The 18,471-nt window shown below is 39.0% G+C and overlaps 1 protein-coding gene across 5 annotated transcripts in view; it reads left to right on the top strand.

Annotated features, from left to right (window-relative positions):
• Window positions 1–608: 608 nt before the first annotated feature.
• znf271 (zinc finger protein 271) overlaps window positions 609–18,471 on the top strand; it is a 54,358-nt gene continuing 36,495 nt past the window's right edge. For 4 of the 5 annotated variants that reach the window (XR_007896077.1, XR_007896078.1, XR_007896076.1 and 1 more), the window contains exons 1-11: window positions 609–662; window positions 1,704–1,883; window positions 2,087–2,374; window positions 2,492–2,914; window positions 3,035–3,355; window positions 4,793–5,275; window positions 5,799–6,029; window positions 7,448–7,801; window positions 8,130–8,462; window positions 11,235–11,837; window positions 13,102–13,212. Coding sequence is in view for 2 of the 5 variants with exons in the window: in XM_051687644.1 (XP_051543604.1) it covers window positions 1,706–1,883; window positions 2,087–2,374; window positions 2,492–2,914; window positions 3,035–3,355; window positions 4,793–5,275; window positions 5,799–6,029; window positions 7,448–7,801; window positions 8,130–8,462; window positions 11,235–11,837; window positions 13,102–13,212 (3,325 nt within the window). In the remaining 3 variants the exon portion in view is untranslated. Of the gene's footprint in view, window positions 663–1,703; window positions 1,884–2,086; window positions 2,375–2,491; window positions 2,915–3,034; window positions 3,356–4,792; window positions 5,276–5,798; window positions 6,030–7,447; window positions 7,802–8,129; window positions 8,463–11,234; window positions 11,838–13,101; window positions 13,213–13,291; window positions 14,685–18,471 lie in introns of those variants that run through there. The other variant, XM_051687645.1, reaches the window with a different exon arrangement.

Below are 18,471 nucleotides of genomic sequence, written 5' to 3'. Positions count from 1 at the left end.
TTGTTCTACACTGAGAGGGTCCCCCCATGGAGGCTGCCATGTTGGAATTACATGACCAGCTGAGTACTACTCGCTTAATATCAGTAACTGCCCTGTTATTGGACAGTTTCACTCATGGATTAAAATAAACATGACTGTCTGTGAATAGTGAATTTCTACAATGGAATCAGAAACTGAAAACTTTTGCATTTTAATGATGCTGCATCCAGGTCCAAATCCAAGATGACAAAAACAAAACATTACTGAGTGCACCTTTAAAGACAAAAATGTTACATTTATGTTGTTACTCCCTGAACTTAAACTGTTGACATGTTTCACTAAGTTTGACAACAGGGTATATCTATGGTTTTAAACCTAACAAATGTCTTATTGTGAAACATTTTGCTTTCTTTAAAATGCATTCTTCATAGTTAGATTTAAATTTTGTTATCTAATGCATAACTCATACATTTGTAAGTGTGCTCAAGAGTACAATTACTTTTTTATAACCACTGTATGTTTTAAGCAATACTAAAAATGGAACATTTGCAATGCTATTGTTATTTCAAACCATTTTTAATGAGGACTTTTATTTTGAAAATACAATAAAACCCCTATCATTTCCGGACTGTCTGTCTGTGGACGTGCGATGATTATTGTGTGAACGGACAGACACAGGAAAGGTAAGGCTGCGCATGCATGAACTTTACATTTTTATTTCTGTGTCATGACGCAGTTAATATCTATATCTTTTTATGTCGCACCCTTCATCCGCATGAATGACAAATAATGGGCTTTGCGCTGACATATAACTGCAGCTAAAGCAGCTAAAGGAGGATTCTTCAGTCTCCAGCATTGATTTTATTGTCAATAACAGACATCAGAACATCAGTCAAGCATTCTATTCTATTCTGTTCTATTCTATTCTATTCTATTCTATTCTATTCTATTCTATTCTATTCATAGTTTTAGCTCAGAACAGAAGGTTAAGACAGACAGACAGACAGACAGATAGACAGACAAATAAATAGATAGATAGATAGATAGACAGACAGACAAATAGACAGACAGACAGACAGACAGATAGATAGATAGATAAAATAATATCATAGATAGATAGATAGATAGACAAATAGATAGACAGACACATAGTTAGATAGACAAATAGACAGACAGACAGATAGATAGACAGACAGATAGATAGAGAGATATACAGATAGATAGACAGACAGACAGACAAATAGATAGATAGATAGACAGACATATAGACAGACAGACAGATAGATAGATAGACAGACAGACAGATAAATAGACAGACACATAGATAGATAGATAGATAGACACATAGATAGATAGATAAATAGATAGACACATAGATAGACAAATTGATAGATAGATAGACAGACACAGATAGATAGACAGATAGATAGATAGACAGACAGACAGATAAATAGACAGACACATAGATAGACAGAATGACAGACAAATAGATAGACGGACGGATGTTATCATGTTTAAAAAAAAAAATTACGTTTAGGATGGTATTACAATGGTATTCTTTAAAGTACCTTGCAGTTGCATTAAAATACCATGGTACATGAATATAATAATTATTCAGTATCATGGTTTTACCTTCTGATACTGTCACAGTACTACTTTGTAAGGTAGAATACATGCAACAATCTAATCAGTCAAGCCTATTTCTACATGTTTTCTCCCTGTAGACATGAATCTGAGCATGAAATCATATAGTGATCCGGAGCAAGTGGGTGTCTTTCCTCCGGCCGGATGTGGCACTGGAACACATGTGTCTGATTTAGGGGAGGTGGAGGGAGCGCTTGATCTACGCTCATCAAACGCATTGTTTGACTTGGGTGAGGATGCAGGAATTTCTGAAGATCAAGGTGAGTTTTTTCTTTTTTTTTTTAATACCTTACATTGCTATACTTGATCATAAAAGTGCCTTTTCTCCATTAAAGACACATGCAAAGTGTAATCTGCAGTGTTTTCATTGTTTATGTGTCAGATATGCAAAGTGATGGGTGCATTTGTAGAGAGATTGACATTGATGGTAACATTGTTGTTTCCCTTTTAAATGTCACCACAGACGACTATGCAGAGGAACTGCGTCATTCTGCCAGAGCGAAGCCTTTTCAGTGCTCTCAGTGTGGGAAGGGTTTCTCTCGCATACAGCATCTGTCCGAACACGTACGGATTCACACAGGCGAGAGGCCTTACGAGTGCTCTGTGTGTGGAAAGACTTTCACTCGGGAAAGAAGCCTCAAGACTCATCAGATTGTCCATGCGGATGCGAAGGCCTTCCACTGCACAATCTGTGTTAAAAACTTTGCCCTCCTATCCTCCTTGAGAAGACATGTGCGGGCATTTCATCAAGGTAAAGAATACTGCCATGCACTGAATCAGACCAAAGCAATAGAATCCCTTTAAACTTTGCGGTTTATTAGCTTGATTTCATGCTCCAGAAATGTTGACCACCCCATATTTTTTGCAGGTCATGATGTCAGTACGGAGGGCAGATGCTTAATTTGTGTTGAATGCGGGAAAAACTTTGCATGTCAGTTGGAGGAACATGAGCTGACGCACACTGGAGAGATTTCTCATCGCTGCCCTGACTGTGTCAAGAACTTTGCATATCTACAGACTCTTGTGTCTCATGATCAAACCTTCAACGAACCAGAAGACTTGAACCATGTGCAGAATATTGAAAGGCCTTGCAGTTCTGTGGCCTCTGAAGATCAACCCAAACACATGCAAACTGACGCAATCGAGGAAAATAGTGACCCGCCCTCTCCAGAGCTTGTAGAAAATATTACCAGTGATGCACTAACTGATGAACACATGGGCCAAAGTGAAGAGGAGGCCGAGAGAGCTCCATCTCCTTCATATGTGCTCTCTCACAAGTCTGCTGAAAAGGGTGAGTTTAACCACAGACAAGCTAGCTTAATCTGTCTTGAATGCACTGATCGAAACAGAGCTGAAGTGTTGTTTTTACAATGTTTTTCTTGACTTTTAAGATGGTCATTTTATCTTCTAGCCATTGAAACGACAAGCCTTCTTCAAGAGGAACAGCTCACAGCTCACCAGCAAGTTAACGATGAAGACAAGCCACACCAATGCGATCACTGTGGAAAGAGATTTAATAAACAAGCAAAGCTTCGAATCCATCTGCGCGTTCACACCGGAGAGAAACCTTACGAGTGCACCCAGTGTGGCAAATATTTCAGTCAAGCAATAAACCTTAGAAAACATCACCGTACGCATCATACGGAGGAGAGACCGTACCACTGCACACTCTGTGACCGCAGGTTTTCTCTCTCGTTTTCCCTGATAAAGCATCAACGTGTGGCTCATCCAGGTGAGATCAGCGTATCTTCTCATTCATTAAAGCTAGCATTGATGGGAAGTAACAAAACCCTTGAAAATATGGTTATATCATACAGTACAACATACTGAACAAGTGATGTGTGTAGTGATTCTTATTTAAAGACCCCATGGAATCAAAATTGGAGTTTTGTGGCTTTTAGTCCATGCCCGTTAGCTTTAAGGTCATCTTTATGCTAGCGTACTCCTAAAAGTTGACAAAATTAACTTTTATCAGATATACGTATAAAGGGCTCTATTTTCTTGATAACTGTGCTCAACATCTTATCCGATTTTCGTGGGTGCTAATTCTAAGAGCGCAAGTAGCCATGGGCGGGACAAGTCCATATTTCCATTCTTTTAAATCATTGCGTACAGAATTAATTTACACTACCATCTTCTTATGAATCTGCTGTCTTTGTTTAGCTGAAAATGAGGAAATGGGCTGTATAATAGGACGCAGATGTTGCAATTAACCAGAGAAGAACCTCAGTATTAAATTGCTTTTGACCCATCCATTAGTGCTTTGTGCACGCAGTTTCACCAAACCCACTTGCGCCTAGACTTAGTGCATGCTTGCATGAAAATACCAAAACTTCATGACCATGCCAAATGACTTTTGTATGACTTACGGCAGAGCGCTCACTTATTGCTAGCACTTTTTTTTTTTTTCAATTTGGAATGCCCAATCCCCAATGCACTCTAAGTCCTCGTGGTGGCGTAGTGACTCGCCTCAATCCGGGTGGCGGAGGACGAATCTCAGTTGCCTCCGCATCTGAGACCGTCAACCTGCGCATCTTATCACATGGCTTGTTGAGCGCGTTGCCACGGAGACAGCGCGTGTGGAGGCTTCACACTATTCTCCACGGCATCCACACACAACTCACCAAGCGTCCCACCGAGAGCGAGAATCACATTATAGTGACCACGAGGAGGTTACCCCATGTGACTCTACCCTTCCTAGAAACTGGGTCAATTTGGTTGCTTAGGAGACCTGGCTGGAGTCACTCAGCACGCCCTGGATTCGAACTCATGACTCCAGGGTTGGTAGTCAGCGTCAATACTTGCTGAGCTACCCAGGCCCCCATTGCTAGCACTCTTAAAATAAAGCCCAAAGACTTCTCTCTTCCGGGTAAATGTATATTACAAAATATCTGCTCAGTGGCGTATGCAAATTTTTATCCAATAAAATGCTCTCTAGAAAAATTATGTCTCCTCCCTCTAATACCAACTGCTCCAACTACCAGTAGCAAGTGGGAAATCATGGGCGGAATAGCATACAAGCTAACTATTTACACTCAAAAAAGTGAACTTTGACTATTATCAGTTTTACTCAATCCTCCCATGTTCATATTACTCAAAAAATTCATAACTAAGGATACTTAAATTAACTTACATTTTTGAAATTATGTTTAATAATTTGTTTCAACAGAACAATTGAGTGTTGCTGAAAGGAAGCGCTTTACTTGTCCTTTCTGTGGAAAAATATTTGGGCGGCATCAAGATATGGAGCAGCACAAACGAATTCACACGGGTGAGAGACCATTCCGATGCAATGTGTGCAACAAAAGCTTTCGGCAACGGTCAGTTTTGATAGTGCATCGGAAAATTCACACCGGAGAAAAGCCTTTCGAATGTTTCATATGCTTCAGACGGTTCTATGGCTCAGGAGATCTGAAGACACATATGGGGACTCATACTGGTGTGAGACCACACAGTTGCACCCTGTGCTCTAAAAGCTTCCCTCGTCCCAGCAGCCTTCAAGCACACATGCAGTCTCATCTCAACAAGTTGAAAGAAGGTGATGCTCTAACCACTGGAGCTGAGGAGGACCAGGGAGAACAGGATGATATGGACGGAGTCTCTGGAAGTTCTGCTTCAATGCTTTCTGAAAACCCCGGATGTTCTGAAGACAGTAAGACATTTGGTCTCATGGTGAATTATCTCAGTAGCACCAAACACATTTCACTTAGTGTTTTTAGGCCTATTTTTGAGTGAACACCTGCTGGAAAATCTAGATAAAAGCAGCTTCAGATGGTAGCTAGCTGGTTAGTTATGGTCATTAGATGGTCCAAGCTGGTCTAGATGGTTGATCAATTGGACTACCAGTTGGTAGACCATCTTGGTCAAGCTGGTTAGGGCTTGTTGACCACCTTGGACCTTCAACAAAAAATAGCTACCATGTTACAAAAACCAGCTTGATCATTTCAAGCTAATATGAGCTGTATTTTTTGTTTGTTTCAAAACAGAGTAGAACTCAATGAACGAAACTTGATGGATTGTTCATTGGGTTTCTTATTTGATCATCATTCTTCATAACTTGCCAGACAATTTATATTAAATAAAACTATTCAAAAACCATATTTTCTGTACTGTGGGAATTATAGATCTTACATGGCATTGTAATCTTGTCTAATTGCTGTCTTATGTTTTTACAGAAATGAGCACAGAGGAGCCCTCCAGCCAGCTGGCTTGTATTTTAAAGTCTCACTCTCACCAAAAAGGGCCTGAGACTGGATTTGATCCTTTAATGAATCAAGTCCATGATGTTGATCAGAGTTTCAGTTCAGCACTAGCAGATCATCAGAAGCCATTCCATTGTACCATATGCAACAAAACCTTCTCTCTCTCACTATCCCTGAAAAAACATCAGCTTATATTTCATCCAGGTATGAGGGTTTTAAATGTAAACATTGTCAGCAAGTTTATTTTTTGAAGTTGCATCACTTCAAGTGTTCACATTTGTCTTGGTGTTGATAACTACTTGCAATAAGTCTAAGTAAGGATGTTTTTTCGGGATCATTTTATGAAACAGGTGCCCTTTCCAGTTTTGAAAAGGTGATTTTTAAAGTGTATTTCTGGTTATAATTTTAAATAGAACGTATCCCTAACAAAGACTGTTCTTAAGTTTTAATAAATTGCATCGTACTAGTATATGTTAGGATTAGGGCTGTCAATTTAGTGTGTTAATTCAGTGCGATTAATTATAAAAAATAAATAACGCATCAATTCATCATGTCCCCGGACCGTAAAATGGAATATTCCTACCATCTTGAAGTTCCACCTGTTTTCAGGGGGCAGTAAGCGAAACTCTAGCTGTATAAGCAACGCGCAGCGGTACAAACAAAAAACAAACCACGTTGTGAACACGTTCTTGCATTCAAACACAGGTGGACGGAGTGCAGTTTCCGAATGCAGGGATCTCGAGACGTGCTTTCATGTGCAAGTTTCAAACTTTGTTTAACTTGACAAAGCGACCTAAATAGGCTGTGTTTATGACGCAACGCAAACAAAGCGCTCTAAAAGCGTCTGTCTTACACATACATTGACACGTCTTTAGAAAAGCCCTTATAATAAATTTCAGACAGATTGACGAATTCCATTGCAAAATGGATTGTTGTAAACTGTAGGCCAGTGATTGGCTTATGTTCAGTTATATGGAAATAAACAATAAATTCACCTCCAAATCCACTTTTTATATTGTCTGATCAACACTTTACTCATCGGCCACAATAATGTGATAAATTTTAATTTTCTGAATTATTATATTTATAACATATATTTTTTTTTTTTTTTTTTTTTAATTATTATGCACGCAGCTTGTATGACCTCATTTTAATTGAGAGACTACATGTAATATTTGTATTTTATTTTATTATTTTTTAAAGACAAGGATGTGCAATATACACTTTCCTTTTTTAAATTTGTATCAATTTTAACCTAAAATCTTGATGTTGATTAAAAAAATATAGCAAGGAGATATAGGAAACACAGGACTGGGAAAATGCCAAAAAGGCCAAGAAATAAAAAGAATGTGCATTGGACTTTTTTATTGTTTTGTTTATATAAATGCTATCTAATAACACTGTAAAAGTTGGCATTAGCTATTCATTTTTAATGTCATTATTTACATGCTATTGAGGGACACAAAAGACACCTGCTTTGTAGAATGACCCTTTTAGTGAAGACATCCATTATTTGTTCAGTTAGATGTGGGCTTGCTAATGGCTATGTGCTTGTCTGATCCCAGTAGGCTTGTTGATAATGGCATTGATTAAATGGATTTTCCTCTTTGTCATTTTAATAGATCAGCATGCTGACACAGAAGGGAAGTGCTTCCCCTGCTCTTATTGCGGGAGGAAGTTTGGCCGGCGTCAGGGCTTGTTACAGCATGAGCGCATTCACACAGGTGAAAGGCCCTACAACTGCCCCACCTGTAACAAAAGCTTCCGGCAGCGATCAGCTTTGGTTGTGCACATTAAAACTCACACAGGAGAAAGGTCCTTCCTGTGCTTTGTGTGCAGCAAAAGCTTTTATACCCCGGGAGACTTGAAGAAACATCTGGAAATTCATACCGGAGTGCGGCCACACAACTGCCCGATATGCTTCAAGGGTTTCGGGCGCCCCAGTTTCTTGCGAGCTCACATGCGAATCCATGAAAGTAAGTTTGACGTCCCTGACAGCTGACAAAAAGGACAATCATATCTCCCTGATTAAATCCTATTCATTTGATCTTTGTCTTATCTATCAATATCAAATTGGTGTTAACAGCTGATGTTAAAGCGACCATAATTTACAATTTATAGCATTTTACTTCTAATGTTAGTCAGGTCATTCCTGGTATACCTCTTGAGTACCTTTTCAAATGAAAATGCCTGTGTTGTATCTTAAACAAGCATGTATTTTGGTAATCGATATGAGCGGACTATGGACTGAGCTTTGTGAAGATTAGAAATGTCTCGTACAATCCTGATCTTTTTGGTTTCCAGAAGCCACCACAAAGACCTCTACAAAGAAACAGGAAAGTGGAGCGGAGGAACCAACAGACAGTCCAAAAGATGACGTGCAAGAGAAGCCGTTTGAATGCTCTCATTGCGGCAAGAGATTCAGTCAGCATTGTATGCTTAAAATCCACCAGCGGATTCACACAGGAGAGAGACCTTACAAGTGCTCTGAGTGCGGTCTGAGTTTTCGCTGGAGGAGAAACCTGATAGCCCACCAGAGTGGCCACCCTGGTGACAAGCCTCTCCAGTGTTCAATGTGTGATGAAACATTCCTCTCGGAAGCAAGTATGAAGAAACATCAAGATTCGTTTCATTCAGGTACGGAATTTTAAGGTGGCCAGATTTGTACCAGCTTTAAATTCGATGCAGCACGAACTGGGTCCAAATGTAACTTTATGATTCACCGGGTGAGTTTTAAAAGAAATATTGGCCTTAAATATGTCTAAAAGCACTGTATTTTCATTATATTTATTCAGTGTTAATCTATTCAACAAAACTCCTAACGAAAATGTTTGCTGATGAAGGGTTTTTTTTATTTCGTCGTCAATAACGAAAAAGAGACAAAAAAGATGCATCATGACGATACTCAAATGGTTTTAATTCATGCATACTGTTGATGAAAATATGATGAGAAAAAATTATTCCGCTAGATATTAACAATGCACTAACAATATTTTTTTCACATAATCCATTCAAAGTATTTTCAATTAAAAGCATCCTATATGTGGGGCCTGGGTAGCTCAGTGGTAAAATACGCTGGCTACCACCCCTGGAGTTCGCTAGTTCGAATCCCAGGGTGCGCTGAGTGACTCCAGCCAGGTCTCATAAGCAACCAAATTGGCCCGGTTGCTAGGGAGGGTGGAGTCACGTGGGGTAACCTCCTCGTGGTCGCTATAATGTGGTTTGTTCTCGGTGGGGTGCGTGGTGAATTGAGCGTGGTTGCCGCGGTGGATGGCGTGAAGCCTCCACACGCACTATGTCTCCGTGGCAACACGCTCAACAAGCCACGTGATAAGATGCGCGGGTTGACTGTCTCAGAGGCGGAGGCAACTGGGATTCGTCCTCCGCCACCCGGACTGAGGCGAATCACTATGCGACCACAAGGACTTAGAGCGCATTGGGAATTGGGCATGCCAAATTGGGAGAAAAAGGGGAAACCCCCCCCCCCATCCCCCCCCAAAAAAAAGCATCCTATATATGAGATTAATCAGCTATATCCACAACATAAACGTACAATTACGACTTCTATCTGCACAGACAATGTAGTGAATACACAGGTGAACTTGAATTAAGGTAGGTGCTTGTCAGAATGCGAAAACTGCATTGTGAATATGCTGTTTCCGTTAATGTGCTACACATTACGCAATATAAAGCGTAAAGAATTCACAAGTAACATAAAAATGCAGCTAATACTTCAGTATGTTTATTATATGCTATTATTATAGGAGCTCAAGTTTTCTGTTTTCTCTCATTGTTTATGTTGATAAATCTTTACTATGTTTGATACATTTTTAAATAATTAAATGATTTTTTATTTTATTTCAATACTTGGTCTGTTTGATACATTTACACATCATCATCAACTAAAACATATATATATATACTGTATATTCATCAGCTAAAAATCAATTTCAGTAAGAGTGAAACTTACTGAAATGAATATGACATGACAAAACTGATGAAACTTAAAAGACTTTTTTGTCAAAAGACAAAAATTATGACTAAAATAAAAAGAAAAACTGGAGAATGTAACACTCTTTTCATAAAAAAGTCGATTTGGTCTGGGCCTGGGTAGCTCAGCAAGTAAAGACGCTGACTACCACACCTGGAGTCGCAAGTTTGAATCCAGGGCGTGCTGAGTGACTCCAGTCAGGGGTAACGTCCTCGTGGTCGCTATAATGTGGTTCTCGCACTCGGTGGGGTGCATGGTGAGTTGTGCGTGGATGCCGCGGAGAATAGGTTGAAGCCTCCACACACGCTATGTCTCTGCAGTAACGCGCTCAACAAGCCACGTGATAAGATGCGCGGATTGATGGTCTCAGATGCGGAGACAACTGAGATTTGTCCTCCGCAACCCGGATTGAGGTGAGTCACTACGCCACCACGAGGACCTAGAACGTATTGGGAATTGGGCATTCCAAATTGGGGAGAAAAGAGGAGGAAAAAAATAAAGAAAAGTTGATTTGGTCCATATGACAACTATTGAAAATATTATTCTGAGAAATTTGTATGTATGCCACCAAAGGACTGAAAGATGCTATTTTAAGGAAGTTGTTTCTGAAGGTTGTTATTTTAATTAATTAATATTCAATGAAAACCCTGTTGTAGTAAAAATTCTCTCATCATTTACTCACTCTCATGCCATCCCAGATGTGTATGACTTTCTTTCTTATACTGAACACAAATTAAGGTTTTTAGAAGAATATTTCAGCTCTGTTGGTCCTCACAATGAAAGTGAATGGTGACCAGAACATTGAAGCTCCAAAAGCACATAAAGGCAGCATTACAGTAATCCATACGACACCAGTGGTTAAATCCATATCTTCAGAAGCTGATTTTTTTTTTTTACTATAAATTCTCCTCTCTGCAGAGTAGGTGGTGATATGCACAAAGAATGTGAATCGCCCAAAAATAAAGAAGACGAACTCTTAGGACAGAAGAGAGCACTTAGGAGGACATTTATAGTAAAAAAATTACTTAAATATTTACGTGTTTCTCACCCACACATATCATATAGCTTCTGAAGAAATAGATTAAACCACTGGAGTCATTTTTCATGTCATTTTTGGAGCTCCAATGTTCTGGTCACCATTCACTTGCAATGTGTGGACCTACAGAGCTGAGATATTCTCCTAAAAATCTTCATTTGTGTTCTGCAGAAGAAAGAAAGTTATACACATCTGGAATGGCACGAGGGTGAGTAAATGATTTGAGAATTTTCATTTTTGGGTGAACTGTTCCTTTAATTTTCAGGCACATAATTGAACACATCATTTTTCCTAAAAGGAAACATCTTACTTTAGCAAAATCACAGTCACAATTGCTTTAAACCTAACACAAAACAGATGTTAACCTGATCTTCTTTTTTAGGGGTCTCTCATACCTGCAGTCTGTGTCTGAAGACGTTTACTCAAGCAGCCGGCCTCAGGAAACACGTGCGATATGTTCACGAGAGAGAGAGACCTCACAAATGCTCAGAGTGCGGCAGAGGATTCGTCAAACTTTCAGACCTTTTGCGTCATCAGCGTCGCCATCATTACGACAGGGGTGACGAACTCTTTCAGTGCTCGCAGTGCGAGCGAAGCTTCAGTCATCCCAGCAGTCTCGTTCTCCACCGACGAACTCACTCAGAAGGAAAACACGAGTGTCCTAAATGTAATAAGATATTCAGTCAGCCGGGACACCTCAAGGTTCACCTGCGTACTCACACCAAAGAGAATAAACCTAAGTTTGAGTGCCCTGAATGTGGGAAGAGTTTTGGCCAAGCCAAAGATTTGGTGGTTCATCAGAGGGTGCACACCGGAGAGAAACCTTACCAGTGCCCTCAGTGCAAGAAGACTTACAGACAGTTTGCACATCTGTCCGTACATCTGCGGAGTCACACGGGGGAGAAGCCTTACCAATGCCCAGTATGTCTCAAATTCTTCGCACATTCGTCATCCATGAAAAAACACTTGCGTGTAATGCATGCAGGTAAGTCTAAAAAATATTAAAGGAATGGTTCAACAATGAAAATGTTCATTTTCTCACCCTCATGTCATTCCAAACTGTATGACTTTCTTCTGTGCAAGATATTTTGCAGAATGTCTAAGTTGCTCATATCCATACAATGAAAAATGTCATCATTAGTCATGTTTCCAGCCAAGTTACAAATTTAATTTATGCATAAATTTGGACTACCACAAAAACAGTTTGCGAATAAAGTAGCGTTTCCATCCTATTTCTTTAAGAAAACAAAGTCGTCACTTCTGGGGAAATTGGAGCAAAATAGAAATGAAAAGAGAAGTAAATACACTTTCTGTTTAGAGTAGAGATTGACCACTAGTGAATTTTGCTGATACCAAGAACTAATATTTATTTATTTTTTTTCAATACTGTGACTTGTACAGACATAGAAGCTACGAGACAAAAAAAAAGAAAAAAAGTCTAAAAAAAAGACTAAGACTCTTGACTTTTAGACTTCTAGACTTTTGACTATAGAGTCAAAAAAAACGAAAATGCCAGATGCAGTTTATTAGTCAACCAAAATCCAAATAATAACAAAAAATAAAAAACTATTAACTATTAATAAGCCCAAAACACACTAGGGACTGGTGTAGACTTGGCTCCATTACAATGCAATATATTTAAGCATTTACCAAATGAATCCTTTTATAGCTTATATATTTACCAGATGAAGGGCTTTATGTATAAAGTATATATATTTTATCAGATGAGGTTTAATGAGGAATATGGCTTAATATTAATCACAAGATATGAAGTTGGAGACACAATGTAAAGTATGTGCTGACAGGGCATGTTCCCATATAGTTGTGTTTTTCTTAGCATGCCTCCGGCAACAAAATATGCATTAAAGTGAGGATAAAAATATGAATGAATAATGTCAATGATGAAAGATTTTGATTCAACAAATTCCCACATAGTGTCAGTGTTTGTTCTATTTCACCTCTAGAGACCACTGGTATACTGTAGAATCCTCCAGCACAGGCCACAGAGGCATTTAAAAGAAAAGTATCGCCAACTATTGGCATGGATTTTTGCAGATAACTGATAGTTCCAAAAAGCAACTATCTGCACTGATTAATTGGTAAAACCGATATACAGTATCAGTCTACCTCTAGAGCATGCAAACAAAATGCAAGTAGGATTTTGCTTAGGGCTCCCATACTCTCAGAAACGGCCCTGATGCTGATCTATAATTGTGAGCGGTCTATAATTTTAACTGAATGCTTTACAGCGGGGAAGGAGTCCCCAGTAACAAAGGAAGTTGTGAAAGTGACTGTTGGTGTTGGTACATCCAGCTCAGCTGTAGAAGTCAAGCAAGAACCAGAGTCTCTTAATGAATATGGTAAGCATATCTTACTTTTATACAGCAAATGTTCAAAAATATATATGTGTTGTGAAGCCTTTTCTTACATTTTGAATAGGTGAAAGAGAAAATTAACTACCAGCCTCTCCTTCAAAACAACTGCATGAAATGTGCCATCATAGAGAAAATGTGCAACATTTTTAGCCTTTACATTTTCATCTAACATGTTATTATAGTGATTTTGGGTACAACAATTCTATCTTCTACTAACTCAGTGGTCTTATCTTAAGTTAATATATTTCAAATCACTGCATGATCAAATACACACTTTTGAAACGTTTTTTTCTTCTTCTTCTTTTTGAAATAAACATTGCATTATGCAAAAATACTTGTTGTTTACCTTGTTGTGCGAGAATATATGGTGAATAATTAAATTCCTGAAGGAATCTTGTATATTCATTCTGTTATTTCCCATGACACAATTTGAGTTTAATCTTAAAGTCTAAAAATCACAAATGTGGCATGCTGTAAAAACTTAATTTTAATTTCATTTCAATAAAGGATAATACCAGTAATAATCAAGAGCATTCAAGAGATTTGTATGAATGTAAAAGTGTTCCAGAATTTGAGAATTTTTACAATAAATGTTTGTAATTTTATTTTGAAATTCATATACTTTTCCAATGTGAAATAATTTAAAATAGAAGAAAAGTGAAAAAAAACACCAAAAAGGAATGATTTTAGCACACCGTTATGTCAAGCAGCCCAGCCAATGCCTTAGTGACACAATAAGGAATAATACAACCCCAATTCCCAAAAAGTTGGGACAGTATGTAAAATGACAATGAAAACAAAAAGAGTGATTTGTAAATTATATTCACCCTTTGCTATATTGAAAGCACTACAACTACACATTATATGATGTTTTACCTTGTGAATTTCATTGTTTTTTTGTTTTTTTAAATGTACAGTAATTTCAAATCAGTTGATTGCAACATGCTCCAAAAAAGTTGGGACAGTCGAGTGTTTACCACTGTGTAACATCACCATTCCCATAACACTTATTATGCATTTGGGCACTGAAGACACAAGTTTGTTAAGTTTAAAAAGTGGAATTTTCCCCCATTCATCCATTATGTAGGTCTTCAGCAGCACAGTTGCACAGTGTCTTCATTTATTTAATTTTTTTGTTATTTTGTTCCAGTGACAGATTAAATAAACATGACAGAAAATACGGAATCAAATGATATGAACTTAAACCCTTCACTCCGAACCTCCCACCCGACACAAACACGCACCTCAGTGGTCCGATAGTAAATTAATAATGACACATAAATAAACATTAAATCAACAAAGTATTTAGAAAAAAACAAAAACACAATTAGAATGCACACACACATATTTTAACAATCTCCCTCCACTGTCTCCCCCCGAGAACCCTCCAAAAAATCCATATAACTATCCCATTTTTTTATTAAATAAACCCATGTTGCCCAGCCTTCTATATATCATCCCCTCAAATGCCGCCACCCTGCCCAACTCTGTGCACCGCTCCCAAAACGAGGGCGCTCCAGCTGACTTCCATCCCCTAAGGATGAACTGTCTTCCGGTCATGACACCAGCCAGGACCCAATTCTTTATGAACCCATCCCCTATATTAATAACCGTCCCATTGCCTAGAATACAGAGTCTGGGGCAAAATGAAATTTGAATACCCAATACATCACACATAAAATTCTGAACCCTCAACCGAAATTCTTGGATCTTAACACACCACCAAAAACATGGGTTGTGACACCGTCTTCTGATTGGCATCGCCAGAAGGTGGGTGTGTCTTTGAGACCAAGTCTATACAATCTAGTCTATACAATCTAGAGGGGGTCCAATAGAATTGATGTAAAATCTTAAATTGCATCAGATTCACCCTAGCATCTCTAGATGTACACTTGAAGTTTTTTAGAATCCTAGCCCACACTCCATCCTCCAATACCACGTTTAAATTTTTCTCCCATAATCTCTTGAGAGAAGTTGAAGCTCCGTCCCCCAGACTCTGAATAAACAGGGAATAATACACTGATGCCTCATGACCTTTTCCAAAAGCAGTAATCACCACTTCCAGTGTATCTGCCACTTTAGGGGGGTGTATGCTACCCCCAAAAATTGTACAGAGCAGATACCTAAAGAACTAAGATCTGGGAATCCTAAAATGTTGAACCATATTTGCAAAAGATCTCAACACTCCACTCTCATATAGGTCACCAAGTGTAGTAACCCCCCTCACAATCCACTCTGACCAGCAAAAAGGGGATTTATTAATACGTAATTTTGGGTTCATCCATATGCCCAAGGCAACATTTAAATAAATGTCTGAATTAAACACTCTGGACACTTTTGTCCATACCGTGTGCAAATGTGAGATAACGAGGTGTGACATAACTTCTCCAGTTAGTTTAATAGAAAGGCTTTGCAATGGCAAAATAGGGGCAAGAATTTCCTGTCCAATAGAAAACCAGGGAGGGGCTCTCTCAGGTGGAAGCGACCAATGAGCCAAATGTCTGAGACTGAATGTGTAATAATAAAACAAAATCTTGGGTAGGCCTAGCCCATCTTTGTCAATCGGCCTATGTAACTTATTGAAGTGTAATCTGGCACGCTTACCATTCCAAATGAAAGACTTCGCTATGCTATCAAATTGCTTGAAATAAGAGAGGGGGACATCTAAAGGGAGAGACTGTAGCAGGTAGAATACTGGAATACAATTCATTTTAATAACATTAAACTTCCCAATCATAGATAAATGTAATGAAGCCCACCTGCCCATATCGCTCGAAAACCTTTTTATTAAGGGGTCAAAATTAACTAACTAAATCACACAAATTTGCTGGGAATAAAATACCCAAATACTTAATGCCCTGTTTAGGCCACTGGAAAACGCCTGGCTGAAAAGCCGTTACTGGCCAGTATGTTGTCAGAGCCAAAGCTTCAGATTTACACTAATTGACTCTGTATCCCAGGAACTTAGAAAAGGAATTAATAATTCTGTGGAGGCAAGGCATAGATCTAGTGGGGTCAGAGACGAATAATAAAATATCATCTGCGTAAAGCAAAAGCTTATGCGCCATAAGTCCCGCCACCACCCCTGGAAAATCATCCTCTTTCTTATTGCGGCTGCTAATGGTTCCAGGGCAAGACAGAACAATAATGGGGAAAGAGGGCAACCCTGCCAGGTGCCCCTGTCCATAGTAAAATAATCTGAAATTAATCCATTTGTTTGTACAGCCGCTACCAGGTGTCTATAAAGTAACTTAATCCATCCAATAAAAGTGTTCCCAAACCCATATATTTCCAAAATCTTAAAAAGTTAATCCCATTCCACTATATCAAACGCCTTTTTGGCGTCAAGTGAGATGGCAGCGACCGGAGTCTGATCATTCGCCACTGACCACAAGATATTGATGAGACGCCTGATGACATCAGAAGAGCTGTGGCCCCGAATAAACCCCACCTGATCTATATTTATAAAAGATGTCATAACTTTACTTAATCGGTTAGCTAAAATTTATGACAATGTTTTTACGTCTAGCTGGATCAGGGAAATTGGATGGTAACTCTTACACTCACTTGGATCTTTGTCCTTTTTAAGAATCAGACTGATCCGGGCTTGTGTCATGGTTGGTGGAAGCTTTCATTCTTTAATGATTCAGTATAAACTTCTAACAAAAGTGGAGCCAGTTCTGTAGCGTAAGATCTAAAAAATTCAGCGGCAAAGCCATCTGGCCCCGGAGCCTTGCCTGTAGCCAAGACATTAATTACCTCGCCAAGCTCCTCCAAGTTTATCTCAGAATCAAGAGAATGTTTTTGCTCAGTCATCAGTTTAGGGAGTTCTAATGGTTCCACAAAGTTTCTAATATCTTCATCAGTAGACGAAGATGTGGAACCATAGAGATCAAGATAGAATTCTTTAAAAGCATTATTAATATCAATGGCCAAGGTAAATATTTCACCACTGGCAGATTTCACTGAAGGAATGGTAGAACAAGACTCTCTCTGCTTTATATATCTAGCCAAAAGCTTCCCTACCTTGTCCTCCAACTCAAAGTCTTGCCCTGAATAGCCAAAACTCCACCTTCCGCAACAAAACAGTATTATATCTGTATTTCAATCAGGTCAATTCTCTGAGGCCATGAGACGACATTCGGCGCTTCAGCTCTGCCTCGGCATCTTTAATATTCCCTTCCAGTTCCACGAGTTCTTGTGATTTGGATTTTTGTTGGTGAATGAGGCATACTATATGATCCGACCCCAAAGAACTGCCTTAAGTGCCTCCCAAGCCATGCCCACAGAGGATACTGAGGACCAGTTGGTTTCCATATAAACATTGATTTCAGCCTTTAACATTTGTTGGAATTCAGGATTTTGCAAAAGGGATACATTAAAGAACCAACTATATGATTTCTTTTGCTCTGTATGTGACAACATCTCTAAACACACCAGGGTGTGATCTGAGACTAAGATGTTTCCAACTGAGCAATCAACAACAGATGAAATGAGGGACTTGGATATACAGTCATGTGAAAAAGAAAGTACACCCTCCTTGAATTCTATGGTTTTACGTATCAGGACATAATAAAAATCATCTGGTCCTTAGCAGGTCTTAAAATTAGGTAAATACAACCTCAGATGAACAACAACACATTACGTGTTACACCGTGTCATGATTAATTTAACAAAAATAAAGCTAAAATGGAAAAGCCATGTGTGAAAAACTAAGTACACCTTGTGATTCAATAGCTTGTAGAACCACCTTTAACAGCAATAACTTCAAGTAATCATTTTCTGTATGACTTTATCAGTCTCTCACATCGTTGTGGAGGAATTTTGACCCACTCTTCTTTACAATGTTGCTTCAGTTCATTGAGGTGTGCGGGCATTTGTTTATGCACAGCTTTCTTAAGGTCCCGACACAGCATTTCAATCGGGTTGAGGTCTGGACTTTGACTGGGCCTTTGCAACACCTTGATTCTTTTCTTTTTCAGCCATTCTGTTGTAGATTTGCTGGTGTGCTTGGGATCATTGTCCTGTTTCATGACCCAATTTCGGCCAAGTTTAGCTGTCGGACAGATGGCCTCACATTTGATTCTAGAATACTTTGGTATACAGAGGTGTTCATGGTCGACTCAATGACTGCAAGGTGCCCAGGTCCTGTGGCTGCAAAACAAGCCCAAATCATCACCCCTCCACCACCGTGCTTGACAGTTGGTATGAGGTGTTTGTGCTGATATGCTGTGTTTGGTTTTC

The sequence above is a fragment of the Myxocyprinus asiaticus genome, chromosome 44 (assembly GCF_019703515.2).
Source record: "Myxocyprinus asiaticus isolate MX2 ecotype Aquarium Trade chromosome 44, UBuf_Myxa_2, whole genome shotgun sequence".
NCBI lineage: Eukaryota > Metazoa > Chordata > Actinopteri > Cypriniformes > Catostomidae > Myxocyprinus > Myxocyprinus asiaticus.
This window is presented reverse-complemented; position numbering and strand designations above follow the sequence as displayed.